The sequence below is a fragment of the Acinonyx jubatus genome, chromosome D4 (assembly GCF_027475565.1).
Source record: "Acinonyx jubatus isolate Ajub_Pintada_27869175 chromosome D4, VMU_Ajub_asm_v1.0, whole genome shotgun sequence".
NCBI classification, from domain to species: Eukaryota; Metazoa; Chordata; class Mammalia; order Carnivora; family Felidae; genus Acinonyx; species Acinonyx jubatus.
This window is the reverse complement of record NC_069391.1, coordinates 79,980,336-80,006,189: the sequence shown is the minus strand read 5'-3', so window position 1 is coordinate 80,006,189 and position 25,854 is coordinate 79,980,336. Positions and strand designations below refer to the sequence as shown.

Genomic DNA, 25,854 nt, shown 5'->3' with positions numbered 1-25,854 from the left:
ACCTTGAGTTCTAAAAGGGGTTACTTGCTTGAGAAGTCACCACATGTCAGTGGGGTGATTTTAATATATGTTAAAAAATTCTCTGAAAATCTTCCCTTTTGGTCTGTGGTGGATTCAGTGACTCACTTCTAAGAAATAGAATAAAACAGAAGTGATGGTGTATGACTTGTGAAACTAAGTCATAAAAGGGTTCCTTTCAGCTCTCCTGGATCATTTACTCTGGGGGAAGCCAGCTGCCATAATAAAGCTGCCTTCTAGAGAGGTCCACATGGTGAGGAACTCCTACCAACAGCCATGTGAGTGAATCATCTTGGAAGAAGGTACCATATTCCCATTCAATCCTTTACATGATGCAGTCCCAACTGATATCTTGACTGTGACCTTAAGGGAGGCCCACACCAGAACCACACAGATAAGCTGTTGATACATTCCTGATCCACAGAAACCATGAGACAAGAAATGTTGTTTTAAGCTATTAAGTTTTGGGGTAATTTGTTACACAGCAGTAGACAACACAACAGTATATTAATGTTATGTTGAAACTTCAAAACGTATTCTCTCCTATTCTGGAATCACTGGTGCATCGTAATTTCATGACCTCTAGAGCCCCCCTGCATCTTTCCAGGGCTCCAGTCAGCTTTGGGGCTGTGGAGGGGCTGCCATCCTCCACTGTCTCAGTGCACCTGTCTGACTCCTCACACCATCTTTTCTCACTGGGAAGATGGTCTGACTCCCTCACCTACACAACAGCTAGTTGGGTGACCCTACACAGGTTGTTATCCTCTGCATCTCAGAGTCTCCATATGGAAATGGAGATTAATGATGAATATAACCACCTCAGCGGGGGCACTGTAAAGATTAAATGAGATCTAAAACACATATATGCATTCAAATAAATGATTACTATGATCATGGAGAAGTCAGACTGCATCGTAGGAAAGGATGTGGTCTTGGGAGCTGGATGTCCAAGGCTGAAATACCAGCTATGTGACTTATTAGTTATGTAAGATTGGGCAAGTTACTTAATCGTTTTGTGTTTAGTTTTGTCATCAGTGATACGGAAGGATGAGAGTGATGCTAAAAGCAACAACTTCTGAATGCCATTATAAGAATTAAATGGTCATCTGTGATGGGTGCTACATTTTTAAGCTCAACAAAAGTGGTGCTTTTATGACAATTGTTGTTGTTGTTGTTATTATTATTATTATAATTATTATTATTATTATTATTATTTCATGGATAAATGCTAAATATCCAGGCTGACACTTTAATATCCTGCCACCAACGCTTTGCTTACATACTCTTTTCCTTCTTCTTCAGTTACAAGGATGCAGATGGCTCCTCTTCCCTTTAGCTCTGGACCCCATCATCTTGGGGCCGATCAAGGACATATTTCCTCAATTATATTCCCACTACCTTTATTTTCTGCCCTACCATCAACACATAAACAGACTCAAGTCTCTCCCTTCTTGAAGAAAAAAATCTCACAAATAACGGCTCCCTTCAGCTACTCATATCACTTCTCATCAGAGCTAAACTTTGAAAAGGTTAGTTTCCGTTGGCTGTCTCTACTTCTTCCCCTTCTCCCTCTTCGACCCAGTGACTTGAGACCAGCCCCTTCATCGTTCTTCGGAAACAGTTTTGACTGGTGATGCCAGTGACATCTGTTTTGATGAACTGTATGAACATTTCCAAGTCCTCATCCTCCTCAGCCTCTCAACTGTACCTGACATTGCCCTTCACTCTATCCTCCTGGAGCACACTTTTCCCTTGGCTTTCATAACAGCCTCTGGTTTTGCTTCTACCTCTCAGCCCTTCTTTTGGTTTCCCTCTGCCTAACCATTAAATATTGGACACCACCAGGATCCAGGTGTAGGCCCTCCTTTCCTTTACTCTACATACACTCCCTTGGTGATCCCATTCACCACAATGGCTTTAATTTTCATCTATATGCAGGTGCCACTTGAGTCTGAGGGTATAGCCAGATCTTGCTTCTGCGACTCCAACTCATACTGGAGGTTACTGTCCTGCTGGACATTTTCACATAGATATCTCAAAGCAACTTTGAAATCAGCACATCCAAATCCAAGCTCAACATTGTCATCACTGAAACAGTAGTTCCTATGTCAATGAATGTAGCCTAGAATCTGAACATGGTCCATGGTTAGCTAGCGTTAGCTCTTGTATAACTGCAACACACTTGGGTGAGTCTCCTTGTCTCTGAACTTCTCTTCTCGAATCCTCTGGATACATCTTATATAACCTAGTCCTGGAAGTCCAATAAATTCCATGTGAGAACCACTACTGGAAGGTTTTCCTAGCTCACAATTTGAAATCCTGTTTGGTTTGCCTGAGAAATAGGTGACAAATGCACTATTAAACCTCAGTTTTGGGGGCCTGAAATACAGAGATGACATCAAAACAACACTTTCCAATTAAATATAAGAACTGTTAAAGGTTATAAAATCCTGAGAATAAATATATACTTCAGGGCGAAATAGAAGATATCATTGAAAGTCATGATAATCTAATAACCACATAAGATGATGTGTTGGAAATCTTCCCAAATACAATTTTATCCGCAAGTTAAAATGAGAAGTGCTTTTTCTTACAATCATGGTTAGATTTTTAATTTGGCATGTATTTTGTTAATCTAGATTTGAGAAAAGACAAATTACAAATGATTCACAAACTGTTCAATTACCTGAAACAATTCTGGTCAGACTGTTTTCTAAAGTAAGGAAATATAAGGCTAAAATGAGTCATGGAAAAATCATAATTCAATGGAAATTCTTTCCTGACTTTATACTGGGGATATTTTCATTATCTGTTCAGATAGAAATTCTCTAGGGACAAAGAAAATAGTTCTGGTCATTCTTGTAGTTTATTTTTGAGTCCAATTTACAGGCATAAGATAGTTGCCAGTATCTCAACTAATAATAAAAACATCATTAAATATTTTCTTATAGATCACTTGGCATACTATTAGTTAATGCACCTGAGTGGCTCAGTCGGTTGAGCATCCAACTTCATTTCAGGTCATGATCTCACAGTTCGTGAGTTCGAGCCCCACATTGGGCATTGCTGTTGTCAGCACAGAGCCTACCCCAGATCCTCTGTACCCTTCTCTCTGCCCCTCCCCTGCTTGTGCTCTCAAAAAAATAAATGAATATGTATTTAAAAAAAAGAGTATGGGCTTTGGAGACAGTAACTCTTACTTAGTTTTCTTACATAATGATACATACCTCATAAGCCTAAGCTATGCAATCACAGAGAGTTCAAACAGGAGCTCAATAAGTTCTAAGTACTACTATTATGATTATGCTCATACAGATTGTATAAATATAGAGCAAGTATTTTTGGAGTCCACTTTAAGATGATGAAATCAACTCTTACAGAGTTTAAGTCACACGTCAATGCCTCACCTTCACACCAAATATCATATTAGTGGCCGATAAGAAACAAATAAACAAAAATTCAATCTCTAATTTTGAGGAACTTTTACCAAAATTGGGGAAGAGGAGGTCTGTAGGAGAATTATAATCATGGATATGACATTATGGGTGAAGTTGGTCATGGAAGACATCTTGGTGGAGGTGAGCCTTGAGCTTAGTTTGACTCAAGAGTAGATTATGGGTTGTAATACAAGAATGGGGCAGTAGGAATCATATGGAGAAATGACACAGTAGTGAAAACTTAATAGCTGAACAATATTCACTTTCACATTTAAAGGCCGGGTAAAAAATTATTACTATCTACAATATTTGTAGCCTTATTGCTCATCAGATTCTGTTGTTTTGATCTATTAATTGGAGGTTTGGTTAAATAGAAGATATTTAAACTTGAAGAATCAAGGGTAGTTCATTCCTCAGTTGGGTGGACCATGCACCTCTCAAAAGGGTTACAGAAAGGCTTGTTCTCATTCCATTCTTCTTTGCTCCCATATCCAACACATAGAAGCTTTACCATTCACCTCCCACCTTAAGTTGCTACATAAGAAAATAGTTTTATATTTAGATGCTTGGTTAAAAAATGCCCTCATTATAGTTACTAAAGTATAATCAAGCTTGGGGGCCTGTATGGAGATGAAACTGTGACAAAGCTGTGAACTAGGTAAGATTTATCATTATGTTTTTTTCTGTAATGTCAATTTTCCTTGTAGCCTGAATTTCATCATGCCCAATCCATCTTCATGGTCTGAGCACCTCCCACATGTGAGGCTCTAAGTTGAGCTGTGAGAATCTGAAGCTAATGCCCTGTATCTTCAAAGTCTAACCTAAAATCTAGCCAAGAGATCAGACGTGAAGCGAGGTAGATGCTTAAGAATATCTAGAAGCAGACCCAAGGGCAAGTTAATCTTTCTTCTTTATGTTAAGGGCTAGTCTTTGCCTTTATAGTGCCATTCCAAAGGGGTAATCAATGCTAAGATGAATAGTAAGTGCCTTGTCTACAACTTGGATCACTAGAATATCCATAGAACTACTTGAGTGTTCAGCTTCTCAAAGTGCTCATCTGAGGGCCAGCCCCACAGAAATAAAAAGATCTATATTTTCTGTCTGGAAATAAACCTACTGTAATAAAATATTCGGCATATGAAGTAGAGCCTTTCTTTTATCCTATTTTTATTTCATATAAGTTTCCTAGATTTCCCTTGAAAATTATTTTGTGCCACCTCAACCTTATTCTGAAATCTACACACAGACTAGGCCAAAAATACAAATCATTTTTTTTAAATGAATGCATTTTGATAGAATTCTGAAGTGGTAAAGATTTTTAATAATGTGTTAGTATTTTTCCCTCGGATACCTGGTGTCTGATGCTAAAAGGTTTATATTCTTGATGTTTATTATATGTAGGTTTGGCTATGTAAGATGAAAGGAAAAGGACAGAAGGCAGTAAATTAAGCTAAGCTATGGAAATTCTTATAACTACTTAAGAAGCTTATCGGACAAGACTTCTACTTCAATGATTTTGGGGGGACATTTCACAAGTGACCACTAACTAATACTTTATTCAAAGACTTCTTTTTAGGACAACCTGGCACCATATTCCTTTTTAATCATAACATTAGAAGAGTAAACACATATACAAATTTCCCTCAAACTGTGTCATAAATCAGGTACACCAAGAGCAGCATTTATGGTCTGAGTAATTTATAATGTGAAAAACAAATTCGATTACTGTTCAAGACCCTGAGAAAGCCTATGCATATTCCAACTTCCCAATTTTGAGGGGGAGGGTGGGAATATACAGAATGATTGAAATTCAATAGACTTTGGTCAAAGATAGTAAGAAACTAAAATTCACTGTTTTTCCTGTGTTCTTTATGATCTGTCAATGTCAGTCCTTTTCTTGATGGTCTCTGCAGGGTTCACCTGGATCTGTGTGAGCCACGGTGTGCCTCTATCAGGCCCCTGTGAGCAGGGAGAATGAATGTGCACATTTTACTGAACATGAGTGACTCCTACTGTCCTCTGGGGTCAAGGCTATTTTTTCACTGGGAAGTCAGACAGTGCAACTCAGCCTCACTGGCTTAGGCATGTGTAAGTTCCTATTGGTGTAACACTGGGAAGAAATATGGGGAGAAAGAAAGTAAAAAGGAGGAGCACAAGAAGAGGTGAAATCAGAGGAAAAGAACGCGAATTGGAGGAAGATGAATCAGGGGTCATTTCTCCAACCATGCAAGGCAAGTAAATGCAAAGCAAGTACTATCTTTCTGCACTCATATAGAATTTACAAGACACACAAAATGACACAAAAAGGCAGTGGGCAAATGTTTAGGCAACTGAGGTAATTATTTGGTTACTCTATCTTGAATAAAGAAATAAGCAGGTGTTTATTCATAGTTCATCTGAATAAGAAAGTTCCCAAATGGTTTCCCCCCCTCCTCAAAAATTGAATAATAGCAACTCAGGTTTACACTAAGACGTCCTGAAGCAATGGACATTTAAAAATGATTTCTGAATCACATTTTAAATAATTAATTCATTTGTTAACAAAATGCACTATTAAGTACTTTTGGTACCAGGGGTGCTTCAGCGTATTCGAATTCTCTAAGAAATATATTTGCTCTAGTTCATAAGCAACTTCAAAGCCAGCTTGGAATCTGAGGTGAGGATTAACTCAAGTATATTTCATCAAAGACTAGTTGCAGATACTCTGAAAAAAATTACTAATGCTTGTTTTTCTGGTCAGTTCTGCCTACATATCACTTTGGAAATTGCTGCTTGAGATACTCAAGGCATGTGTGTTGTAAAACAGCCAGTAAGTTTTAGTTATGAGGATATTACACTGATAAAACTAGGACCTCATTTCTTACCCTCTGTTTTTAGTAAATTAGTGTTTCTACATGTAATTTGGTAGCATCGATATGGACACCTCTTATCACGTAAAGGTTCTGAAGGATGTAAAGAGTGTTTGTCTACTGTATTTCATGACGTCTGATTTTTTTTATTCAAAGTATTTTGCATTGCATTAAAAATTGCGTATGTTTGATTTCACTCTCATGTGGAATTTAAGAAACAAAACAGATAAAAATAGAGGAAGGGAAGGAAAAATTAAATAAGAAAAAAACAGAGAGGGAAGCAAACCTTAAGAGACTTTTAACTATAGAGAACAAACTGAGGGTTGCTGGAGGGGAGGTGGGTGGGGGGATGAGCTAAATGGGAGATGGGCATTAAGAAGGGCACTTGTTGTGATGAGCACTGGGTGCTACATGTAAGTGATGAATCACTAAATTCTACTCCTGACACCAATATTACACTATGTTAACTAACTTGAATTTAAATAAAAATTTGGAAGAAAAAAATTACACATGTTGTGTTACATTAAATAAGATGCTTTCAGGAGTGCCTGGTTGGCTCAGTTAGTTAAGCATCTGACTTCAGCTCAGGTCATGATCTCATGGTTTGTGGGTTCAAGCCCTGCATCGGGTTCTGTGCTGACAGCTCAGAGCCTGGAGCCTGCTTCAGATTCTGTGTCTCCCTCTCTCTCTGCCCCTCCCCTGATCATGTTCTGTCTCTATCTCTCAAAAATAAATTAAAATGTTAAAAAAATGTTAAATAAGATGGTTTCAGTGTATGGCTGCACAATAGAAGAAGCAATTTAAGACCCATCAATTCTCAACCTCTTTGATTTTTTTTGGCTCAGATACTTGGAAAAAAACTACTTAGCATGTGTGTTACACTTCGTGGCAGGCCTTGATTAGGAAGGGAAGACTATATTGATCTGATGTAGAGGTGCAATGACCAATAGTTTATTGTAAAAATTATCAGTGGAAAAAGCAGTGAATAAAGTATGGCAATTAGAGTTTAAGCACAATTCCTATCAGTGGAATTTTGAGAAGAGTTATATAAGAAAGAGAAAGTCTGGTGGTTAGTAGGAGAGAAAACCCTCTCAGGGAGTTTGTGGATAATCTGTTTGTGGTAAACAAAACAAAAACAAGACCCTAGAAGAAATGGAAGATGATGACTCAGAAAAAGTAAGATAAATTCTCTCTGGCAAAACCCTTTGACTGATCAGTCAATGTGTGGCTCTGGACCTGAGAAAAGGAAAGAGAGGTTGGCACCTTGCAGAGTATGGTCAAGGGTTTATGAGTAGTTTCCAAAAGGAAAATCTAGAATGACGCTGTGCACACTCCCTGCACAAGCAGGGAAGCCACAGCTTGAATGGAAAGCATCTTCCTCTGTGGCTTTCCTGAGCTAGTGGAAGGGCACTCAAATAATAAAGAAGCTGGAGACTTGGGGCGAGAGGGTCCCCATTTAATATTGCAGTCAATGAACTCATGCTGCTCTATGTTACCTGGTGTTAATTCATCTTAACTGGACTGTGTCAAGAGAACTAGCAAGATTTGATGGGTGAGGAAAGACCACTGCTTGATTCAAACCAAGAGGATAGTTAGTAAATCTTATTTCAGACCTGTTTTGATCATAAGAATTGACACTGGAGTTTACAAAGACAGATTTTGGAAAATACATGGTCTTGCAGTAAACTATTACTAACATGAATTTCATTGTGGGAGGTGGGGGCTAAGAGAGTACTGTAATATGCATATTTTGAATTCTCATTTTATTTTACTTTTTTGATATCACCTTTAAGAAAAGTCACAGACAGGGGCAGCTTCTAGGACTTACATCTCTTCCAATGAGGTCTTCTTGGTTTTCCACAATTCCCCAGGGGGCGATGCCTATGGTACATATCTTCCCTCGAGACTTAGATGCATGGTCCTTCAGGGCATCCCCAACATGGCGAATAACACCTAAGAGGAAAAAGAGAAGTATTACTCTTTTTTTTTTTTAAAAGCAATTACTCGCCATTGTTCTAAAGGAAACTGTGATAAGGGTGGTTCACAAGGTTATACACAATGAATATAAAGTTTTGACACATTTCTACATGTGTTCAGAAGAGAACATAAATTTATGGCTTTAATGTCAGATACATTTGCAGGACTTGTATATGAACTCTAGCAATGCATTTCTTATTCTCCTTTAAATTCTTTTTTTCCTAAGAAAAAAATTAGAAAGCATCCAATGTCAAAAAAAAAAAAAAGAGGGGTCCCTGGGTGGCTCAGTTGGTTAAGCATCTGACTTAGGCTCACGATGTCATGGCTTGTGGGTTCGAGCCCTGCATTGGGCTCTGTGCTGACAGCTCAGAGCCTGGAGCCTCCTTCAGATTCTGTGTCTCTGTCTCTCTCTGCCCCTCCCCTGCTTGCACTCTGTCTCTCTCTCAAAAATAAACAAACATTAAAAAAATAAAAGAAAAAGAAAGAAAGAAAGAAAAAATTGAATACAATTCTTTAAACTTAGGGAATCTTTCTCTTGTTCTATAAGCATAATGATGTTAGTATGACTAAGAACCAGTGCCATGAGTACATCCTATAAAAAAGCACCATGCTTAATATTATATTAACTCTATACCAGAGTTTGTGTATGAGTTAGGGTCATTCAAATAGAGTAGTTACTTAGCTCAGATTTTGTTAACCTTTATTTCATCTTCCTATTTATCAACATATAAGATGGAGACCCTACTTACAAAGAAAACCTTGGCATATTACGTGGAAAATTTATGTTGAAAATATATAAATACAGCTTTTTAGCTTCATCAATGAAAGTGTTTTCCTCTCCTGTCATAAATGACCTTCCACATCACTGTGGCCTTCCTCACCGTAGTTAAAATGAAAAAAATCAGTTTACAAGATGGTACGGAACCTCTCTCTTATCTGTTAATAAAGATAAATTGCATTTAAAAAAGATGCAACTTCTAATCTGTTAACCTCCCTCTCAAATAATCATTTTTTAATAGACGATATAAAATATCTTTTCTAAGAAAAGTTATTTCCACTTATCAAAATTCCACCTATTCCTCAAGGAAAAATCCACACCTCGTGCCATCTCCTATATGAAAGTTCAATTGGATTTGATTTTTTCCTCCCTGTGAACAGGATTGCAGTTTGCATATCTCAAACAGTGCAGTATGTTACCTAACATATTCTTCCGTGATGCACAATCCCACATGAGGCTGTCTCCTCTAAGGGCAAAACTCCTTGCAGGGAAGGTTGGGGGGGTGGTCAGTGTCTTACTTCATCTTTGTATGCCTCACGTGCTAGCACAGAGTAAGGGTTCTAATACTGCATGAAACTATCAAAATGCACCAGGAAATTTAATCATGAGAGAGGACACATTTATGTGAATCACTCCATTCTGAAATATTCAGAAGATCAAACAGAAATACGCTCCTTTTAAAAAAAAATCAACTAAAACCGTGTAAATAACACTAATCCATGTTGGGATATGCTGGCGTGTTGATAAGAATACAATTTCACTTCGTAGCTTATCTAGGGATCTTTTAAAATAGAGTACCAGTGAAGAAAAATTCAAGAGTCAAGCTGTGAATATCAGTATTCATTGTGTTTCCCTATTCACATGTAAAACTCCTTTCAGGGCCCATCCTGGACAAGAAGTTTAACTTCCTATGCCCTCCATCAGCCACAATTCTATTGCCGTTCAGGTAATTTGAGATGCCATCATTAGAACTTCACTTTGGGTATTGGATTGAACACTAGCCTGGAGTGAGGCAGAGATGAATTCTTTGGTTTATTACAGAATTCATGCTGTAACTTCTTTTGATATGGGGTGCATTTCATAAAGGAAGAAAAGTAATAAACAGTGTTCTGAGTTCCCAGAAACAGACGATTGTTAAGAGTTTCTTTGGAACCTTTAGAAACCTTTGAGTGGGTGTGTATATGAGGTGCAGATTATGCCAGGAAAGCAAAACACTGAATAATCACAAGTGAACGATGCCAGCTAAGCTGAATGAAAGCAGAAGCCTAAGGCCTGAACAGCCACCAAAAGCTAATTGCTTTGTAGATACTTGATTACTACAAAACAAACAGCAAAGAGCTGACACAGAGCATTCTAAGATCATGTCAGTTTACAGACTGAGTCAGGATTTCACGTAACAATGAGGAGCGGGGCCATGTGCAGAGTTCACTGCTGAAATGTGCCTACAGGGTTGCAGGCTGAGCCTTCACAAGTTCTAGGTATTGACGAGAATTCTGAGTGCAGGTCTTGGTCACATATCACCCAAGCTGCGAACAAATGAGTAAACAGTATTGAGATGAATTCGCTGGTCCAGGGTTATGTTCAGACTGCTCCACAACTCCACACTGCTCGGAGCCTGGAAACAAGTCTGAGTGAACATGCTACACTATAACTTGTGTACTTCCAATGGGCACTTCTGGGGAAGTGTGTCAGGCTGGGGAAATATGTCTGAGCAATTTACAGGCATCCATTCCTTTATCGGCTCCACATTAATAATGTGCTGCATGTAAGCACTTATAGGTTTGGGAGAATTGATTTGACAGCCTACCTGTATCACAATATAGAGAAACTCATTTGGCAGGTAGAAAAAATTGCTTGGATTCAGAGTGTGATGTGTCTTCTGTTGGAGTTGATTTAATAAACTATTTAAAAAATTTTGTTTAATGTTTGTTTATTTTTGAGAGACAGAGTGTGAGTGAGGGAGGGGCAGAGAGTGAGAGAGGGAGACACAGACTCCCAACCAGGCTCCAGGCTCTAAGCTGTCAACACAGAGCCTGTTGCAGGGCTCGAACCCATGAATCGTGAAATCATGACCTGAACCAAAGACGGACGCTTAACTGACTGAGCCACCCAGGTGCCCCTTAATAAACTATTTTAAATAATAAACACACAATACTCCAGATGTTGCCGTCACAATTTATGTCCCTGATAAAATGGGCATTTTGCAAAATTTAGAGCTATGTTGCACCTGACTTAAAATTACTTAAAGATCAGACACAGAGCTTCCAAATTTAGAGCAAAAGTTATTCTTTGAAAAATTACTGGATACTTAATTGGCAACTTGAGGTACTGAAAATATCCTGTGAAATTCCATTAGTCATGTTTACAAATTCTGGATAGTCAAGTATTAAATAGCCCAACCTGCTTCCCAGGTGTAAGTAATTCTTCTTGGTTGAAAACTAACTGTATGGTTATCGTGTGGGTTAAGGGAGGGCAGAAGAATCTGTGAGACGAGGGAGAACCAGTGAACATGGACACATGGGGAAGAGAGATAGCTGTGGGAATGTCAACATCGTTAGCCCTAGGAGAAAATGATCTTAGGTACAACATTCTCATGGCCTTAGGTTGCCTCTGTCTGACTTCCAGTTACCTGTGTTAACCCCTCCAGTGAATATCCATGCGCCGGTTGTCATGGCCGCTTTGATGAGACCTTTTCCAAAGACTTGCTTGAGTTTTGGCTGGAGTTCAAAGTTCTGCAGGCCCCCGTGCACAGAGATGAGAAGCTTGGGAAGCTCCAGCTGCCATTCCTTGGTCATCAGGTGTAGGAGGAGATCAGGTTTCGTATCGAAGGATACTCGCACGTACTAGAACAAGAGTGGCCACCGATTAGGGAGACAGGGGAGGGCTGGCTGCCGGGGCTTATCCTTCCCCGATTGCAAGGATAGGTGTAGCACGAGAAGAAAACATCTCCTAAAACAGCTGATTTTTGAAAAGAGGCAAATCATTTTCTTTACCACGAGAGTCTTCGTTAGGGGAAGGCATTTGCCACTTTTAAAGGTGTTCTTGAAATTGTGACTTATTACGGACTTTAAAATTGTTTGATTTTCTAAAATGCACTGTGAGCCCAGCTTTGCCCAGTTATACCAACTGGACGTAGATATAGATGTTTCTGCGACCCTGTCACTTTGAGAGGTTTTGAGAAATTCTGCAGTTCTACATCATGTAATAAGAATTTTAAAATAAGGCAATAGCTGACGATCTTTATTTAATTTACAAAAACTGAATACCAAACATTTATCTTTTAAAGAAGACAAGTGACAAAAGACGTGCCCATTGTTCTTGTAGAATAATCTTAAAAAATGAAAGTGTATATCAGATTTCAAGGTGTTAGCAGATGCAACTGGAAATAAGCGATACTAAGTATATATAAAGGAAATGCTATAAGTACACACAATGATAAACATCTATATAATCATATACATGCTCATTTAGATCTCAGTTTAATTATATAAGGACTTCCATCTTTAGCTGGAAACAACTGAAATACCAGGCAAATACATTTGAAAGCCTTTTGAAATGCATTGCTGAGCGGGCATTTAAAGAGCAAACATCCAGATTCCTAAAACAGAGTAGAAGCTGGGACCTCAGGAGACAAGGAAGGACCAAAGCAGGCTTTGGACTTGAGGGTTTCTCCTCAACTCTGCAAAATGGCACCTGCTTTCCTGGCATCACGCAGGATGGATGAGTCTAATGGGGGACCCCAGGTAAGCTGGGACACTGTTTCAAAGGGCTCCACTCTCAAGTGTAAGGAGGAAAAAAGTAAGAAAGTCTGATGTACAGAAGAAGACAGCAAGGAAGCCTGCCTGCTTCTACCTTGTTTCTGAGTGGATGGGGAAAAAATTCCCCTCTGATTATTTATAAACAAGGGGGGCTCTCAGGACCCCTGGGTGACTCAGTTGGTTAAGTCTTGGACTGCAGCTCAGGTCATGATGTCACAGTTCATGAGTTCGAGCCCTGTGTCAGGCTCTGTGCTGATAGCTCAGAACCTGGAGCCTGCTTGGGATTCTGTGTCTCCTTCTCTCTCTGTCCCTCCCCCTCTCATTCTCTCTCCCTCTCTCTCTGTCTCTCAAAAATAAAATAAACATAAAAAAAATAAACAAGGGGCCCCCCTTCACACAGACTTTGATCCACAGTGACACTATCAGTGTGGTTTGAAAAACACCAGACTATTTAATTTGAAATGGTTCTGGCTGGGCAGTGGTTCCAGATAACAGGAAGAAGCAAATGCGGATCATTTGTGGAGGAATGCATCCTCAATCCAGCGCTCAGATAGTTCCCATTGGAAAATAAGCATGTCATAAGTAAAAAATAAATAAATAAATGAAATGTATTGCACAAGGAAATAAAGCAGTATGAGTGAGAACCAAAAGAAATAACAGATAGCAGAGTAAGATCCTCAAAGATACTGAAATATTCAGAGAATATAAAATAGCTATCTTTAATATATTAAAAACCTGAATGAGATTATTGAAGGCATCAATGAGGAACAACAGACTATAAGGAAAGACCAATACATCTGAAAAAGATTCAAAAACAACTTCTAAAAATAAAAATCCAATAATTTAAATGAAAAATACAATGGAAAAGTTAGGCTACAGATTAGACACACTAATGATAGATCCAGAGAAATAAGCCAGATGCAGCCTTAAGAGACAAAGGAATTGAAAACAGAAGCAACACTGAAAACCTTGGAGCAGAGCATCTGAATTCTAGATGGAAATAAAAGAGACAGGGAAGAACCAACACTTGAACAGATACTGGCTGGGAAATTTTCAGAAATGTTGAAAGATACACATTCTCAGATCGGGGAACGTCAGTGAATCCCAAGCAGAATAAATAAAAACAAACCCCACTGAGTGACACCTCACAGGGAACACCAAAAGAAGGGAGGAAAAATTCAAAAGCCACTAGAAAATAAGACAAACCACCTACAAGGAAACAGTCATTTTAAGGCAGGAGGTCTACTCCTCAACAGCAAAAATGGGTGCCACAAGCCAGTGCCTTCAATGTGCCAAGAGAAATTATCTGTCAGTGTAAAATTCTATATTCAGCGAAAATATCTTTCAAAGATGAGAGCAAATTATAGACATTTTCAGACTACCCAAACTGAGCATTTATCTCCGGCAGACTTCACTGAAGGAAGTTTTAAGATATATACAGCAGGGAGAAATTACATGATCCCACATGGACGATCTGGGATACAAGAAAGAATGGCAAACAAAAAAATTAGCAAATACACTGTAAATCTAAAAAAGCATTGCCTGTATAATATAAAATGATGATAATATCTAATGTGTGGTGGGAAGGGAAAGAGCTAAAGCAGTGGATATTACAGCATATACGTGAGTTGGGAGCAATCAGCATTAAAGCTTTCTAAACTCTGTATGTCCTGTGGGAGAGAAAAGAAAGGTACTGACTAACTTCAGAAATTGTTAAGTATTCACCTTGAAGTAGTAGAACCACTGAAAGAGCAGATGTGCATGCAACACAAACATATGCTTTTAGATGTATAAGTAAAGAAAGTTATACAGGAGATGACAATTTATGGCAAAATTTTTGGATCTAAGAGCCCCCGCTGTTGCAAAAAAAAAAAAAAGTTCAAATTATGTCAATTCTTTTGTTAAAGCCTATTTTAAATATATTTGACTGAAACAAGAGGCAAAGTAGCTAAAAACATGAAAGCAGCTTGACAAAATAAACTGCATCATCCAGAAATACCAAGGAGCTAAAGTTTCCTACGTACCAATACCAGAAATCCAAAGAGGTGTTGGGATCTAATGAGCTGGTTTTATATTGATTTAATCTACGTAGCAAAAACCAATTCCAGAACAGAAAGAGTAAAGGCTGGCAATTTTAGCTAAATACATTATACCAAGAGAATCGTAACTAGAGTTTACAATGTGTGAATTGGCGTAGTTTACACACAAGCTTTCCTGCAGAGGATAAGACCTTTCTGAGATCTACCAACAGAAATTTTCAGTAACAACAGGCATGCATTTTGGTGCCACACGAGGAGCTTTGGGGCTGAAGGGTGGTTATTGGAGTGGTAGATGCAAACACAGTGTTTCTTAAACAAAGGCTATGTTATTGTTTCTCTATTATTACATTTATTAGCTCACTGAGTGACTCTATGAAAAATATCTAGATAACAAATGCTATAAGATCAAAGAATAAAGTGCTTTCTGTCCCCATGCACTGAATCTATGCCACTTGAGTAGTTAAAATTTGGCAGCTCTGCTGAATTGAATTTATGTCATTTTGACTAATTCCAGAAAGGGGTGTTTAGTGAAATAAATTAGGACTGGGACTCACAAGGCTTCCCAACTAGACAAACCAAAAATGCTTAGTGTGGGAGATGATAAAAAATTGCTTTTTTAAATTACTGTTCTCTTATTCACCCTCTTACACCTTAAAAAAAAGAGAATAAAAAAAGAACCTCATAAAAGTGACCAAAAAATCTACTGAATGTATTAAAATTCTTTTTGAATTAGCCTAATATTTTTCCCAGTTAAGGAAAGCTTGCTCATGATCACAGAGCTCTTATTACTCTGGTAAATGCTCTAGTAGGGAATGAACGACCTTGAATCACCTTGTCCCCTGCTCTGTCTTACAGATGGGGAAACAGAGGCACTAGGTGTCTTGTCTGTGTAAGGTCACATTGCTGGTAGGCCCTCTTCACATATTTCTCTCTGCTCTCCATTTCTTAACTCTGAGAAAACAAACAACCAAACAAACAAACAAAAACCCTAAACCCAAAACCAAGACCCTTGTGTATTTACTACACTCCTGCAACATACATTATTTCACAGACTCCTCCCAGTAATGACGAGGTTGTATCATCCACATTTCACTGATGGGGAACAGAAAGGATCCATCAGGTTCAACCAATAGTAAGTGGTAATGATAGGGTCCATAGCCCAGGTCTGCTGACGCCAGAGTCCTTGCTCTTGACCTCAAAGTAAAAGTGCCCTTTCCACCTTCCGTCTCCTTTCGCTTTACCTATAAGGAGTCTCAAAGTTCTAACGATCCATTTCTGAAATGAATGTTTTCAGCCAGGGCTTTCCCTCTATTCCTTCAGTTGCCACTTTAGGAATACATTCTCCTTACTAGGATGTCAGTTTGGATTATGCCAACAGCCTCCAAACGGTTTCTCTAACCCCATGTCCTCAACAAGACACCGACAGAGATCTTTCTCCAATTCCTTTGTGATCACACTATTTTTCAGTTCAAATTGTTACATTATATATAAACTCTAATTCTGCCTGTCATGATCCCCCACAATTTAGCCTGACCCCACCTAGAGGTGTTCCCCACTTCTCTCTGCATTTGGCTAATGCTGTTCCCTAAATCCTAGAAAACCCAGTTCCTCTCTTTGTCATCTACAGAAATCATTCCCATCTTTCAAAGTCTTTTACTTACTTTTCCTAAGAATGCAAGCTCATGTTGATGCAGCATAACTATCAACCTAACCCAATTGGATTTTTTTTTCTGGTTGTTTCTTGCACGTGTCCATTTTCTCTGCCCATGCTGCAAGATCTTTGAGGGCAGGCACTGTGTTTGACTTGACTGTGATTTTTGATCTTTCACACTGGCTACGAAGTAGTCAGTCTTAGAAATCAAAGGGAACTTAGCAATATCTTGGCCACCATGGCAACTAGAAATCATCTAGTTCAATTTTTCTGCTTTACAGGGCAAGACAGTAGACCCCTAGAAGATGAGGGACTGAGACCTGAGAGCTAGTTGTCTAATAATCAACCACTCACGTAATCCATTATTTAAGCTACTGCTGCGGTGCAAAACTCTCGGGTGAGCTGTGCTTCTGAAACATTAACGTGCACAACTTGCCTGGGGACCTTGTCGGAAATGCAGGTTGGGATTCAGTAGGTTCGAGGTGGGGTTTGATGTTTTTTATTTCTCACTAGCTCCTGGGGGACCATGTAAGAAGCAAGGATTACAACTCCTCCCCAGACCAAAGATTCTAAGTGGTGTCTTGGGTTTGTCATTGGGCCAAAGGGAAAAAAGAACACTCAGTATTTTACATGAAAAGTCATAGAGAAGAACGGAGGAAATACTGGAGGAATTATTCAGGTGACAATAAATAGGAAAGTGCAACCATTTTCAGACTACCCAAATTACCTCCAACTACCTGACCCTTGGATAATAAAAGGCAAGAGTCTTTTTCTTTTTTTAAAAAGGAAGAATTTAAATGAATCAATTAATTGCTTTTTGTCATTGTTATTGTTTAGTAACTCAGTAAGTGGTTTGGGGATAAGAGGCTAATTAAAATGAAGGGATACAATGACACTGTACAATTATCTGAAGATGTCAATTTTTAAATTCTACTCTTACACCCATAAAAAGCAAGTTAGTCAGTGAACTCTCCAGGTGCTTGTAATAGAACAGCTAACTCATGTGCCGAATCAGCAGCTTCAAGGTCATAAATGGTTGTTCCCAGAGTAATTAATAAACGGTCAATGTGATTTGAAATGAGGAGCTCTCTTGGTCGTCAAGATAAGCAGTTTTGACTGTCCACATGTGAGCTCATTAATTGCTAAGGGATCACCTTACAAATAACAAGAAATCTTCCTGATGGGTATACTAAATCTGGTCACCTGGGCATTACTCTGATGTGGTGAGTGATATGTGCTTCCATTATAGATTTTCCCATCACGGGCAGCGCCACACTCTAGCATCAGGCACTGGTGCTCTAAGACATTTGGCCAATCTGAGCACCTTCTCTTGTGAAATGCTGGCGCTCCTGACCACCTCACAGGACGCTAGGAGGATTGAATTGTGGAAACTCACCTGGTGTGGGAGAAAAACCAATACATGTAAATTGAATACAGGTTACACTCACCTTTTAAATTACTTGTGCATACGATAGGATCCAAATATCTGCCCTTTAACTCTTTAGTGGATATGTTAAAGTAGCCTTTTGTTTCTCAACTCGGAGTTATCTGGGGAGTGACTGGTGCAGCTGTTTATCTATATCTGTGCATTTCTTTAAAAAAAATTTTTTTTTTAATGTTTATTTGAGACAGAGAGAGACAGAGCATGAACAGGGGAGGGACAGAGAGAGAGGGAGACACAGAATCTGAAGCAGGCTCCAGGCTCTGAGCTGTCAGCACAGAGCCCGACGCAGGGCTCGAACGACGGACCACGAGGTCCTGACCTGAGCCAAAGTCGGATGCTTAACCGACTGAGCCACCCAGGCGCCCCTATCTATCTATATAAAAGCACCTGCTGAGAGCAAAACTACCACCTCTGCTCTAGGCTGCCTGGCCCATCCTTCTCTCATGAGCCCTTAGTTCCTCACTTTATAATTTCTAGAGATAAGCTGAGCTCAAACCAGTTGCCCATGCCTAGAATAATCGTCTTCTTTTCCCTTCTATCATTAGTGCCCCTGCCTGGCTGATGGGTGATGAGCGGATGACATCCAGGCCAGCACCTCAAGTATGCTCTTCAGTAAATAGAGGTTTGATTTAGTTGAAATTGTACCATTTGATCTGTTCTCAGGTGCTTTGGAGGCCAATGCATCCAGCATGATTTCCATAAAGAACACATATTTTGAAGAGCAAACCACCAACTGGCAAATTAAATTGTGAGAGACGATCATTGAAAACTACGGATTTCTTTTGTTTTTGTTGGAAGGGCACAGGGCTTTGGTAACTGAAGCCTGAGTTTTTGTTCTTGATTCTAAAGGTCTCTTTGGTAAAAGCAGGCGACTTCAGGGCAGCTTTTGCTAATGCCACTCTTTCTGCTTCTTCACTAGCAATGTTACAATTCGTTCATCAGAACAGGACTCAACTTTACCATGGCCTCACTCCCCACTCATGTGGGGCTTGTAGACGTGTCACAGACTAGACAGCATCGTTCTCCCTTTATAACACCCAGGGTGGGCAGAGGCTGGGTGTGTGTTGTATGTGTGCGTGGGGGGTGGGGTGGGGAGAGAAATAGTTGTTACTACTCAGAGAAGGCTGGGGCTGTTTACTTAGGATGTAATAATTCTCCTTGTGGTATTCTGGACTTGAGAGTGGGTGGAACAATTTGGCTCTGACAATGAACGAGTGACCTCTTCAGCCCTAAATTTTTACTCACGTAACTTTGCCCAGTTGTCTAAATGAAAATGGAAAAGCTGCAGAATGATAAACCTGGCTACAGTCCTGGAAACAATAAATGACAAATCCTAATACTGCAAAGCCATCTTTACTTCTGGGAAATTATCGAGTGCTATTTGTGAGTAGCGCTTGTTCAGAGTAATGGAATTACCACTGCTAACTCTATTTGAAAGCTTACTTTTAAAGCTTTTCTTCCCAGGCTGTAGGGGGATATCTGGCCTAGTTTTCTTTATGTTGAGAAATGTGATAAGCATCATTTTATTTTTTTAATTCTTGTAGCCACATTCTTAAATGAGTACTTTTAATTAAAGCTGTGGCCAAGGAGACCATGTCATATCAGACTGCTAAGATAATTTTGCTGATACTGGCTCTCTAAGTCTCTGGCATGGTTAGTTTTGCAGTGAGAGTTTAATACTGGTGGTGGTTCAATGCATGTACAATTCCCTAGAAAGAAAATACTTGGAAAACAAATGTGTCGTGTCACTGGTTACTGCATTCCTGGTTTGATGACCCACAAAACTTTGGGAATGAAAGTGCCATTGTAATTTATTCTGTATTGTTTTTGTGATTTCTCGATGTTAGATACCGGATGTTTCCAGGTCAATGGTGCTGGCTGATAAGCCAAAGCTAAAGGTTTAGTAATATAAAACTTCACTGAGATAGAAGTAGATCTCAAGGGGGTGGTCTCTGCATTTCCTGCTAGAATTATATAGAATAAAATTTGGTAGAGGCAAGGAGATGGGAATTTTCTAGAGGCAAGATGGGTTTCTCAGAGGAAAGTTGGTTCTTTCCTTCTTTTCCTACAGGTCTGTGTTGGGACCAGTAGTTTGAGTGATAATTTCTAGTTTTAGTCTCAGTTTCAGAAAGGACTTCCCAAGGTACTGCTAATTCAGCGGCCTAAAGATTAAAAGGTGGAAAGTGGAAATCAAGGGAACAATTACCAGCCCCCTCAAATATCTTATGATATCTTATGATATGAACGCTTATGTAAAGCTGTTTAGCTAGCCATAGTCTAGTGATCGGCTCTTTTATTCTGTAAAATAGAATTCATTTAATTTCATATTTGGTATGTGTCAATCAGTGACGATTCCCAGATTAAATTTGCATAATGCAAAGAAAGACATTTTTAAAAAAATCAAATTCAATCCTGAAGTGTTTAAAGAGTATAAGACGGTAGATGCCTCACTCTTGACAGACTCTTCACTCCCTGGGGTGTCCCCAGCAACCTGGAACCTCCTGCCTCCCTCTCACCCTCCCTCCCACTGGCAGTGCTCAGAGAATAAGGCTTTCACACTCAACAGTGAGAGCTTTAAGTGTGACAATGAGGCATAGGAATAATTATCTAAATTATATAAAAACTATAACAAGGGGCTCAACCCGATCTAATAAGCAGAGTAACTAGCAAGGGAAAACCTGAAGATAATTATGCGAACGACTTGAGAGGTTTAAATACAAGTCCTTAATTAGGTGATACTTACCTGCTCCACAAGACGGCTCAGCGTTAATTGGAAGAGATGATTAGTAGCAAATACGATTCCGTATAATCAAGTCCAGCACTGTCATCTTTTCTAAATAACTTACAGCTGTAGCCCCAGATAAAGAAGAGTCTCTGAGAGAGGACCCAGTGTCTGTTTTGGGGCCATCTTCCTACTGCTCCCTAAGTTAGTTTTAAAAAGCTACCTGGCGCTCACGCTAGGAAGACAATGTCTCACCCAGAGCTTTAGTATCTGACTATCTTCTTCCTTGGTCCTCACGTTTTCACTCTTATGAGGTATTTGGACGAACTGCCAGGGATGACATTTGGGGCATGCAATTTGGTAGGACATGGCTTGGTGCTGGGAAGAAAGGGAGGAAGGATCCTTCACTCGCTATCAGCTATGAGTGCCTCCTTCCTGGATCACTATTTCTCTGCAAAAGGAGAGAGATGCTGGATTCATTGCTATTGTACTTTCCCAGGCTCGACGCGCCTGGGAATTGAGGACAGAATACCACAAAGTGCTAGGAAAGGCTCAGAAAATGGTTCTACTAACCTAGGTTGTAATGTTACAAAGACTTCCTCCTGCTTACAGCTTTTGAGTTTAATTAACCTCATCAAATAAGAGTAATTTTATAATTCTACTACAAAGTTCTCAAGACCCTTATAAAAGAGCTAGAAAAATAATAGTAATTAGCTTCCCTTCAAAACATCTCCTATAGACTACACCAAGCATACACGACAGAGAAGAAATAGAACTCATGGGGAATCCTGAGCAGCCCAGGTTTGAGAATTATCTTTGTCGTTGAATAAAGGAGGACCTCTCAGAAAACAATTTAATTTCTCTGGGCTTGATTTGCCTCATCTATAATACAGGTAGAGAGAGCGAGATTATTTAGCACTTTTTAAGCCTTTCTGAATAGAATAACTTGGCTAGCTTTTCAAATACTTAAGATGCCCAAGTTCTATCCCTGACCAATGAGGGAGACTCTCTGGGCGTGATTCGTGGCCATGGACGTTGGTAGTGGCCCACAGGCTACCGTGAGCCTCCAAGCAGAGAACCACTGCATCAATCCCCTCAAGCATCTTTGGTGACCAAAGCTCCTTGACATCCTGCTATACTGCCTATGTGATAACACACCTGCATAATGTTCCTGAGCAGATATGGTTCCCACGTGGCCCAGCACATGTTAATAAAGATTCTCTTCTCTCCAACTGAAACTTCTACCAAACGCTGGCAGATTCTGCCTCACATTGTGTCCAGACCACAATGGCATTTTGAAGACCCAAGCACCTCATCTTGGGCTGTCTTGAAGGAAAAAAATTAATGGTCTATCTTTTTTTTTTTTCCCAATAATAAAGGTCAAAGTTAATCTCCCCTCTATAGAGTTTTTAGAGTTAAAAACCATCTCAACTTTCAAATATTTTTGTCAGGAACAGGGATCAAAGACGTGAAGTTAGTTGACCTGTTTCATTTCAATTGTGGTGAATATTTAACCATGCCCTCCCCATCTGAAGACTGATATTCTTTAACAGACAGTAGTTGCTGACTTTTCCCTTTGTGTGCCAGTTTGTTGCGGGGTGGGGGGAGGGGAGAAGTAAGGAAGGCACAGGTTGGCACAAAACAACCATCCTGCCTGATAAAACAAGACATCTGACCGGCTGTCAGCTCCACCCCTTTGTTTAGACAGGAGACTCAGAATAATTCAAGGGCAAGTATTCGAAGTGGACAAAATGCTCATTGTGTCTGAATAGTGGGGACTCCCACTTGTTAAATATTTGGTTGTTAAAAAAAAAAGGGAAGAAAACTGGCCCTCATTCGGCTGATTAGACTCTTAAAGAAAGGTTTGTCCTCACAGTGACTGCCATGACACCATCTAGTATAGGTGAGACCCAGTCTCAGTGTTGGCTTCAAGGGTGTGTGACCAGCATTGTCACACCGCTCAGAAAGGCAGTGCTTAGGGTTTAGTGCTCTGCACTTGCTTTTTTGGAATTCTTAACAATTTTAGCCTGGAATTTGTGTTTTGTAGGTAAAGTCTGATGGGGCAGTGGAGCCCGTGCAGAGGGCTCGGAGCCTTGGCTCACATGTGGTCCATGGTCCCACATCCCGCCTCCTGCTGCCTCCCTGGGGCAGGGGATCTTGACCATCTGCTCCCACCTCTGATGTCCTGGCCAGTCTAACCTTCCCTCCACAATGTCGCCTGGGGAAGCAATGGGGTTTTGTTCCATCATCACCCTCCATCCCTGCCTGGGATGTGAGCACAGGCAAGGTGAGGGGTGGGTTGGGTGTTTTCCCTGCAGCATTTCAGGACAGAGCAAGAACATAGCTGTCCCTGCCTTAGGCTGGCCGGGCCCTGGTGTGTTTCACAGGTGATTCCGTGGCATATCTCACCCACACCAGATATTGAGCCTGTCCCACTACAGAGATAGCAGTTCCTTGGACTGTCGCCTGTCCACTGTGTGTTGGGGTTGTTGGCCGTGAGAAGGGGGATTGCTTTCCCTGCCCCTGCTAGAGGCCTACATTTTCATTTTACACTGGGCTCTACAAAATCATGTAGCAGACCGTGCCTAACCCAATTGCCAACAGATAGTTCTGGGTTTCACAGAGCTATGTGGGGCTTGGGGAGGGCTCACAAAGTTCGATGTCCTATGTGTTCACACTTGAAGAGCATAGTGAAAGATGTGCCTCTTCAGGTTTTTCCTCTGCCATTAAATATCATAATAAACATCCATCCTGTGGGGGCACCTTGGTGGCTCAGTCAGTTAACCATCTGACTTTGGCTCAGGTCATGATCTCATGGTTCATGAGTCTGAACCCCAGGTCAGGCTCTGTGCTGACAGTGGAGAGCCTGCTTGGGATTCTCTCTCTCTCCCTGTTTCTCTGCCCCTCCCCTACATATTCATTTATTCTCCTCCCCTCAAAATAAATAAGTAAGCTTTAAAAAAACCCCACATTTATCAGCTGTGCGACGTGGGGCACAAAGCCTCGGGTCACCATTCAAGCACTCTATGACATCACTGGGTGTGCCACTCTATGATGGTATTGTCTGCTAAGCCACCTCCTTATCTACAGCACTTGGCTTTTTTGTGGGGGCGGGAGGGGGCGGCTAGTCACTTCATTCTCAACATTATCGTATTGTATTTCCAGTGAAGAACTTGGGCCCTCCATGGATCCATTTCCATCCCTTTGCTCTTCTTCTACTAACTACTACTACTACTACTTACTATGATTCTTCTTTTTTTTTTTCTTTTGAGCATTTTTCTTATAGTGTGAACTGGCATGACTTTTAATTAATGCATGGTGTGTATGGTTCCATTCCATACTGTGAATGGGAATTATGCTGAGTTGGGGACCCTTCATGACTTTGTGTAGCTGAAAACATCCCTTGGGTGGATGAGGAAGTTGCCAGATCTCCACTGCCCTTGGTTCTGTATAGGCCAAGACTAACCACCACCCCCTCCCACTTTTCCCCCAGGCTGTACCCAGCACCCTCTTCTTCCCAATACATTGCTCAAAATTGTTTTCACTCTAATGTACAGTTCAGAATTGATTTTCTTAAGGAAATACTGTGAGAATAGTGCAGTCAGCCATTCTTGGTGAAGAAAATCCTACAAGAGTGGGGAAAGATGCAAGGGGGAGGAGGAAGGCGAGAAGAGAGAGGGCAGAGGGGTGGCTCTTCTGCCCATTTTTAGACTATAACTAGTGTGGAGTGACTTCCCTTGCATTTTGCAGTATGCTTCTCGAAGCAAAATCTCCTCTCCAAACTTGGAAAACTTTGGGGGTGTGCCTGAGAGCAGCTACCTCCAACTGTCCCACCCTCAACCAACTCTGTTAGAAACAAGCTTTATGAAATAGAGCATTTCTAGAATTTCTAAAAACATATGGTATATTTTTCTCCTGGCAAAATCTGTCAGCCAAGTAGGGAGAGGTTCATGATGAAAGCTGAAATTTAGAAGCAACAACTCTTAGAAGTAAAATTTGTATTATTTCCTAAAGCCTCTTTTCCAAACAAAATGCTTCTCATATGGAGTTCTTCTGCTGGGAACATTATTGAACACAGCTGCTTAGAGCAAAAGCACTCACTTTAGGTGGCAAGATCTCTGTTAGAACAGGGAAGGAAATAGTCTCGGATGATCATTTCTACCTTGAATTGAGAGAAATGCTAGTTACTAATAGGACAAAACAGAGACTTAAAGGTAAGATTTTTTTTTTAAACCAAAGGAGATAGAAAAACATGCTTTAATGGATGAGACCCAGAAAGTAAGTAATAAATAGTGGATCACCATAGAAAGCTTCTTGTTACTATTAATAATAGCAATAGTCACGGTCTGATATAGTATTAATTATTTAAAAAATCCTAGGAGGAAGGTTTTCTTTCCCCCATTCTACAGAAGAGAGAAGAAATGCACAGGGGCAAGGTCGTGAGAGCTGATTGCCCAGCCAAGACCTGGCAGAGGGGATTAAGCCCAAAGACTAAACCTCCAGCTCTTCACCACACCTTTACAGGACATGAGATAGAACTTGGGAAGCAACTGAAGGGTTTTCTGATTACCATGGCTTTGTTGGAATGGCCACCTCCTTGGAACTCAATGGTCCCAAAAGCATCCGTGGGGCTGAGTTGAGTGTGCTTGCTGATGGACCACTTCTCCGACTGGATGTCATTTCGGGAGAGGCGACTTTGATTTTTCTCATTCTGAAGAACGGAGACGCTGGGAGTGAGGCCCACATGCTGGCCAATCAGACGCCCGCAGCAACACCTGCAACATAAGAGATCAAAGCGAACCCCCTGGATCAGCCATTACTGGAGAAATCTACAAACCATAGTGAGCCAATCCATTCTTAGGCAGAATCCCACAATATGGCTATACCAGGCAAATAGTGAACCCAGGATTTACCCAACAGAGATCTTTTCTTTTCTGCCCATTTTCGTTTTCCTTCAGCTGTATAAGCTGTAACATGCCTCCTGGCCTTTGCCACCCACCCCTTCCACACCTGCCATACTGTTTAGGACTGGAGCCTGCAAACAAAAGTCCTATAGATTTTTCTACTTCTCACTCCTCCCATCTATCAAATCTTGCACAAAGGCCACTGCACAGCTTTGAGGGAAGAATTTTAATATGCACATTTAAATAAGGACTCTCACTCATATGTGAGTCACAACCT

At 40.3% G+C, this 25,854-nt stretch overlaps 1 protein-coding gene and 1 long non-coding RNA gene across 10 annotated transcripts in view; one reads left to right on the top strand and one right to left on the bottom strand.

The window, feature by feature from the left end:
• Positions 1 to 25,854, bottom strand: part of TRPM3 (transient receptor potential cation channel subfamily M member 3) — a 485,893-nt gene that overhangs the window by 223,724 nt on the left and 236,315 nt on the right. For 8 of the 9 annotated variants that reach the window (XM_027041047.2, XM_027041050.2, XM_027041052.2 and 5 more), the window contains exons 3-5: positions 25,244 to 25,448; positions 11,689 to 11,902; positions 8,133 to 8,257 (exon numbers count right to left, since the gene is read on the bottom strand). In XM_027041047.2, the coding sequence (XP_026896848.1) occupies positions 8,133 to 8,257; positions 11,689 to 11,902; positions 25,244 to 25,448 (544 nt within the window). The other variant, XM_053205279.1, reaches the window with a different exon arrangement.
• The window catches only part of LOC113594227 (uncharacterized), a 98,316-nt gene continuing 89,755 nt past the window's right edge, over positions 17,294 to 25,854 (top strand). Inside the window, exons 1-2 of the long non-coding RNA XR_003414554.2 lie at positions 17,294 to 17,730; positions 18,497 to 19,334. This is a non-coding gene — a long non-coding RNA (uncharacterized LOC113594227). The remainder of the gene's footprint in view (positions 17,731 to 18,496; positions 19,335 to 25,854) is intronic.